Raw genomic sequence first — 7,827 nt, 5'->3', positions numbered from 1 at the left:
CAGGCGTCATACTTGCCGTCGCAGATGTAACGTCATTACGTAACATTTCCAAAACATAACTGTAGATGGCAGTAATGCACATCTCTAAAGAAAAATGAAATAAAACATTAAATTGAAGTTATGCAATTCATCACACATCTGTCCACCTGACATCTTTATTATCAACCACAATTTGCAACCACAATTTGTTGTGTAATTATCAAGGCCAATAATTCCTGTCTCAAGTGACAAAATACTCTGGATGATGGTGATGAGGAGGCCGAGTGGCTAAGTAGGGAAAACAGGCCGTAATAAAAAACAAATATTCTGGTAAAAATATTTTTATAACAGATATTCAATGGTATAAGTTATTGGTGTAAAAGGCTCTGGGTGTGATAAGAGAGTTCAAAGAGATGCCTGTGTTCAGAACAAGCTGTGTGACATTGAGTTGTGTGAGATTCTGAAAATGATCTTTCAGATAACATCAGTGTCAGTTTAACTGTTAACTCCCATCACTCATTGGCTGGCAGAAGAACACAATTACACTGCAATGGAATTCTAAACCATAGCATCCAACACATATCTGTGGACATAGAGAAAGTAACACCTATAAATAGGCAGGCCTAACATCCAGTGGGACAGCCTAGAGGAAGAAAATGCTCTCATATAATCCAGCCATGGATATAAACTAACAGACTCCAAAGACAACCATCTGCTACAGTGTCCCCTGTCTGTTCTACCTGCCTTACAAGTCAAAATATACCTGACAACATCAGATGGACGACTGCCATTTATAATGCATGGTACCAATAGTGCTCAGTTCAGTAATATGGGTAAAACGTGTTATAGAAAATAATAATTCTGATCATTCAATAGGTGATTGATTTTCTCAATACATTTGAAAAGGTGAAACTTGAAAGACTGTATTTCCTCATAAGGTACATAGAGAAAAATAAAGGCTGTTGAAAGGGGTGGGACGAATAAGGATCTCAGTTTGCAAACTCAACAAGGAGGGACCCCACTGGATGGACATTAACGACACCTGTTACACACCGTGACCCTAAAAGGAGAGAGCAGGACCAATAAGGGCTCAGCACGGTGGACGCAGACCAGTCAGACCGCCAGCTCGGAAGAAGGACGAGACGTCATAACCCTCAGCTGTTCACCATGTTTAGGGGCTCAGCTCACATTCCAGCAGCAGCCTAGCCCACTGACATATACAGTGTTTTACTGACTGGACCGAAGCCTCTCTTTTTTATCTCCTTAACAAGGCCCACAAGTCTACTATTTCCGCTCATACCTAGTGCGTGTCAACGAAAACACTGTGACACATCTGCTCAATGTTTTTCGAGAGAATTGTATGATGTACAATTTCAGTAAATGTCTTAATCACTTTTCAGATTTCTCACAAACCCTGTCCTTTAAAACAACAACACCATCAATCTAAATGTACAATGACCAATGCACCTTTTTGTGTGATTTCAGAAATCATGACTGATCAGAACCTTGATTCAGAATTCTTTAAAGTGTCAAATGGATGCACTGAACTTGCTATAATTAAACTATTCTTTTTGTAAAGAAAACACAATTTAAATTAAAGCTTTACCTACAGAAAAGTATTTAAATAAAGACCATTGTAATTGCATTTTAATGGTCTGACACCTTTGTGATTACCATTATAACACCCAGACATCTTAATAAAACAAAACATTCCCTTTTCACTTCTCATTTCATCTCTAAAGCATATCAGTCTGGCATTTCTCAGGAAGCATCTCACCATTTTTGAGGAGTTCCATCTCAACCAATCGCATAATTTCACTTGTAGGTTGTTTTTATTTTTTCTAGCAGCTCTTATTTGGACTTGTGTGAACTCCAGGCTCCACCCCTGGTCCCCAGACCCCACTCTTATTTAAGGGTCCTCTCACCCTCCTCCTTTGTCCCAGTGGAAGCATCAGTCTTGCGCTACAACTTGGTGAGTGCATATTTCTGTATATTACTACTTATTTCTATGGAAAACATGAGACTTTGTGGGGACTAGGTGTCCACATTTGAGTTATTTGAGTACATCTTAACCTGGCGCTGACCAGACAGAGCTGATCTCTGACATTGGATGATATAGTGTTTTCTACCTGGATGGGTTGTTTGTAGCTTTATTGATGCATGAACTAGAAGTACACTTCAAACTGAAGTAACTGCTTATTGGAATGGATTCATGCTATCTCTCCAAAATAATACAAGGCATTCAGCTATTCAGAGATTTGAGAAAAATAAACTATTTATCATCGGGTGATTGTGGGGAGGGTGCAGGCAAATACAGTGTAATAACTTAGTAAACAGTTACTGATACACTGACCAACGCTGGTTTGGTCAGGTACATTGAGACAGAACTAAATAGTGTCTAATGAATGAAGCCATTATAGGCAGATGGAGCAAGGAGCCATGCTGTAAACAGAGGTGTTACAATGTGCCGACAGCTGCTCTCTGGGTTGGCTCCAACTCTCCCATGTCTGAAATAGTTCCAGATAGGGATCCATGGAGGTCAATGTAGCACTTGGTGTAGCTGTGCGTGGAGCAGCCAGGGGGTGGAGCTTAAAATAGATAGCTGGTCTTGCTTCCTGCTTCCACTGATATGCCCCTTTTTGGAGCTACCTAGGCAGCCCTAAAATGTCCCAGGAACAATCATGACAGCTGATACATAGTATCAGTAACTTCACAGCATGTTTGGGACACAAATAACATGGGATACATTGTAGATAGCTGATATTTTAAATACAAGGAATTGATAACATTTTCAAAATAGTTATAAGACAAGTTGTACCAATTTGACTACAGTAGTAAAATAAATATATTATTCCAAAAGACAAAAAAACTTCTGTATATCAGATGCAAACATTTTTCATGTCAGTACAGTAATAAATCTGTGGTTGTGAACAAACCAATTAGGATAGGCTTGCTTGAAATTCTTTCAATGGTGGGGGGGGGGGATTGCAGCTGTTCCCACCACTCAGTCTCACCCCTGTGTCTCTCTGTCACACACAGACCATCCCAGTAAAACCTAACCATGTGTGACGACGACGAGACTACCGCCCTTGTGTGCGACAATGGCTCTGGTTTGGTCAAGGCTGGATTTGCCGGAGATGACGCTCCCCGTGCTGTCTTCCCTTCCATTGTTGGAAGGCCCCGTCACCAGGTACTGTACCATAATGTAACTGGGGCGGGTATAGATTGTGCCATTGTACGGACACACATTTATAGGGGGAAACTGTCAAAAATGGTGCAGTATGTTAGTATGCAGTCTGTCATCTCGGCTACAGTGATGATTGTGTCACTCCTAACCTCTCTTCTTTCTCATCCAGGGTGTGATGGTGGGTATGGGTCAGAAGGACAGCTATGTAGGTGATGAGGCGCAGAGCAAGAGGGGTATCCTGACTCTGAAGTACCCCATCGAGCATGGCATCATCACTAACTGGGACGATATGGAGAAGGTGTGTCCTAAATTACTACACACCTCTTACAACATCTTGCTGAGTTTTGGCATTGACTTTGGCACAAGACTAGGAGTAAATACATGCAGCATAATAACATAATAAACAGGGAACTCTTTCGTATCCTTGCAGATCTGGCACCACACCTTCTACAATGAGCTGCGTGTGGCCCCTGAGGAGCACCCCACCCTGCTGACAGAGGCTCCCCTGAACCCAAAAGCCAACAGAGAGAAGATGACACAGGTACTTTTAACCCCATTATTCCCCCCACTTTATTTCAAATCCACGTCTTCTGTTAGAGCATAACATTCCAGCAAACTTCTGAAATGTCTCTCGTATTCTTGTCTTATAGATCATGTTCGAGACCTTCAATGTTCCCGCTATGTATGTGGCCATCCAGGCTGTCCTGTCCTTGTACGCCTCCGGTCGTACCACCGGTCAGTATTCCAGGACACTGCCTCTTATATGTACCAATGTCAACCATGGATAGTTGCTATATTACTGATACAATATGTAGTTCGCTTCCACACATTAGTGGTCAACATAATCACAGGAGACAGCTAAAATCAAGTTGATGCACATGTATAACAATAGTGTTGAGTAAGTGAGCTGTTTAGTTGTCAGAGATAGCTAGATTAATTGTTCCCCTGTTGTCAAGGACATGGTAATCCCTGTTTGGCAGGGTATGTGGCACACCTTTAGCCATTAATGTCAGCGGCATTGTTTGTTTATGATGTGACAAATGCTTGGAGTGATTCCCATATAACAGCCGACCATTCCTCTGTCAGTCATGTCTGTCTGACTGACTAGCGTGCCTTGCCTGCTCCCTATAGGCATTGTGCTGGACTCTGGTGATGGTGTGACCCACAATGTCCCCATCTATGAGGGTTATGCTCTTCCCCACGCCATCATGCGCCTAGATCTGGCTGGTCGCGATCTGACTGACTACCTGATGAAGATCCTGACAGAACGTGGCTACTCTTTCGTGACCACCGGTAAGGAGAGCTAACTTCTGTCAAGGAGGTTATGCCTCATTTTTTAGATTATTGTAATTTCTGTGTGTTTAGAGCAATCTCTTGCTGTGCAGTTCTGTAAATGTTCTCCCTCTCATCATTGAAACATGCCCCCCTTAGCTGAGCGTGAGATTGTGCGTGACATCAAGGAGAAGCTGTGCTATGTGGCTCTGGACTTTGAGAATGAGATGGCCACCGCTGCCTCCTCCTCCTCCCTGGAGAAGAGCTATGAGCTTCCTGACGGTCAGGTCATTACCATTGGTAATGAGCGTTTCCGTTGCCCAGAAACCCTCTTCCAGCCTTCCTTCATTGGTAAGTCATACTTACAGTATGCATTATGCATTATGGTTGCAATACAATGTGTTATTACAATTAATGTTTTTGTGTTGCTGTGCCAATTAATGGACTTCTGTAATATCTTCTATCAGGTATGGAGTCTGCTGGTATCCATGAGACCGCCTACAACAGCATCATGAAGTGTGATATTGACATCCGTAAGGACCTGTACGCCAACAATGTGCTGTCTGGTGGTACCACCATGTACCCTGGTATTGCTGACCGTATGCAGAAGGAGATCACAGCCCTGGCCCCCAGCACCATGAAGATCAAGGTAAGGGACAATCCCGCCATGTTAACCTTCAGGAAGTTACCTATCAAGTTAATTGTAATGTTCCGATTTACAGTGGGTCTACGTGAAACTAAGCAATTCCCTGTACTCTGTTAATCTTCTAGATCATCGCTCCCCCCGAGCGTAAGTACTCTGTCTGGATCGGTGGCTCCATCCTGGCTTCCTTGTCCACCTTCCAGGCCATGTGGATCAGCAAGCAGGAGTACGATGAGGCAGGCCCCTCCATTGTCCACAGGAAGTGCTTCTAAACAATCAATCCCCCCTTCACCCATACATTCATACTGTGTTTACTGTATATACATGTACTGTTGTAATAAAAATAGATCCTTGTAAGTACATTTGTTCTAAACTCTTATCGGCATTGTTATAGGCCTATCAAGATGCCATACGCCAACTTTAATCAATTTATATATCTATCTGGAATGTGCATAGAAATACTGAATATTGAAAAAGTAAATACGATTTTTGGTATTCATATTTTCCTTTGACTGATTGATTGCATTTATTAGACTATTTTTTAAGATACATACATAAGGGCACTCCAGCCGGTGACGCCTCCACATACAATTTAAGAAAATCATCAAGTATAGCACAAAGCTTATTTCCATTGTGGTCCTTTTGGAGGGGGAAGCTCCTTTGTACAGTTCCATTTCCTAATCAACAACTCTGGACAGGTACATCTCCCTTGTCTCACATACCCCTTAGAATATAAAACAATAATACCCTAATATACAGTATACAAGACAATCACAATATGATCCACAATAGACACCAAAAGCCAGACCATATGCTATCCTGGGCATTTTCTTCTCACCCACGTGCTATAGTCTTACAACATGCGGCTATTTGAAGATGGCCCCGGAGGGGCTGGCTGTCGTCTTATCGGCTCTTAACCAACCATGCTATTTTGTTAGTTTTTTCGCGTTTTTTACATAATGTTGCTGCTACCATCTCTTATGACCGAAAAGAGCTTCTGGACTTCAGAACTGCGATTACTCACCTCAGATTAGACAAAGAGTTTTTCTTCAATGAGTCAGATGGGAGGGATATACTACAGACACCCGACCAGGCCCAGATCCCCGTCATTCGCTGGAGAAGGAAACGGAGAATTCGTCTTAATTTTGTATTTATTTTTATATAGTTTTAAAATGTTATGATTATTTATTTGTGTTGTTCCAAATGTCTGAATAAAGGTTACAGTTAGTGCAGTATGGCGCTTTTTTTTGCGGGGGGGGGGGTTCGCCCAGGGAGCCATACAAGTTAGAACCGCCACTGCATAGAGGAAAAGGTCACATGTACAGGCAGATTTCAATACATTTATAAACAACAGAAAGAAAAGTGGACCCAGCACACTCCCTTGGGGTTTTGGGTTTAGACAGAGTCCCATCCACACCATCTGCTTTCTTCCTTGCAGATAAGAGCTAACCCATTTTATTGCTAAGATGTTAAAGCCCATGGCTCTTAGTTTGATTAACAGAATGTTATGATCCACCGTATCAAACACCTTTTGAAGACCTCCATCTAGCTCCTTCCTGATGTGGTCAGTTAGATATTGTAGACAAAGTGTCGGTGGAATGGAATTTCCTAAAGCCAGACTGTACCTCATATAATAGGTTGTAGATATAATTCTACACATATTTCTGGCACAGTTTAAACTTTACAGTATAGCTATCCTGAGCGGGTCTAGCAATCTGCATTGGCTGTGTTTTTTTAATGCATTTAATTAGTCAAATCTACCTATATTTCCACTTACTTCAATACACAGTCAGAGACTCTGGTAAAGTAGCTGCTCAACAGGCACTGAATGTATAAAGGCATCTGCATTTCCATTGTGTGGGTCAGTGGGATTATCCAATGTTGACGAGTGGGGTGGAAATGGCAGTAATAGATGCGAAGAAGACAGATGATGGCCGAAGCATTTATCCAAGTGCATAGCTCTCCAAATTTGTCAGAGGGGCAGAGGGGAAGAGAGAGAACAAGAGAGGAGCACCCTGGAGTTCTGGATAGGAGGGAGGTTGTAAATGATGCGTTGAAAGCACCATTTAACATGGCAGAGATGAAAAGGGAAATAGGTAAGGCTGGGTTAACTTGGGAAAGATGAGTTGTGTTATGTTACTGTAGGTTGGCCCATCTTAGTGATGAGGCACTGGATAAGGTATTGGTGTACAACATAATGTGGGAGGAGGGGAAACTACCAGCAGCTGGAAGTAGGCAGTAGTGGTACCAGGGAAGGATCCAAAGAGGCAAACAAGCTATCTGCCAATAGCTTTAACATCACATGTATGTAAGATTATGGAACGTATGATTACGGAGAGGCTAACTTACTTCCTGGAGAGCAGGGGGCTAGTATTGCCACATCAGAGTGTGTTCAGGAAGGGGACCTTTGGACCCAGTGCTCTACTTGACAAAGGTCAGGAAGGCTCAGGTGAACAAGGAGGCTGTTTTAGCTGTGGAAAAGGCAGATGATATGATGTGGAAGGAGGGGTTGTTAATCAAGCTTGATATTATGGGGGTAGGAGGAGGAACGTAGAACTGGATAAAGGATTTCCCATTTGGAAGGTCTATCCAGGTGAGGGTGGGGAAGTCTCTTTCAGGCAGCTGCCTGATGGGTAATGGTACACCATAGGGGAGCGTGATTAGTCCTCTGTTGTTCTCAATCATAATCAATGATGTTTACTCTCAGATACGGATGGATATTGGGAGGTTGTTATTTGCAGATGAT

The 7,827-nt window shown here is 42.5% G+C and overlaps 1 protein-coding gene across 1 annotated transcript; it reads left to right on the top strand.

Moving 5' to 3' along the window:
- Positions 1-1,921: 1,921 nt before the first annotated feature.
- On the top strand, positions 1,922-5,578 carry LOC120060236 (actin, alpha cardiac muscle-like). The gene is made up of 9 exons (XM_039009397.1): positions 1,922-1,951; positions 3,019-3,169; positions 3,336-3,464; positions 3,597-3,707; positions 3,817-3,901; positions 4,298-4,459; positions 4,598-4,789; positions 4,906-5,087; positions 5,210-5,578. Exons 2-9 carry the CDS (start codon positions 3,041-3,043, stop codon positions 5,351-5,353), a joined length of 1,134 nt encoding a protein of 377 aa, XP_038865325.1. The 5' UTR covers positions 1,922-1,951; positions 3,019-3,040; the 3' UTR covers positions 5,354-5,578.
- Positions 5,579-7,827: the final 2,249 nt, after the last annotated feature.

The sequence above is a fragment of the Salvelinus namaycush genome, chromosome 15, assembly GCF_016432855.1.
Source record: "Salvelinus namaycush isolate Seneca chromosome 15, SaNama_1.0, whole genome shotgun sequence".
In the NCBI taxonomy this organism is placed as follows: domain Eukaryota; kingdom Metazoa; phylum Chordata; class Actinopteri; order Salmoniformes; family Salmonidae; genus Salvelinus; species Salvelinus namaycush.
This window is presented reverse-complemented; position numbering and strand designations above follow the sequence as displayed.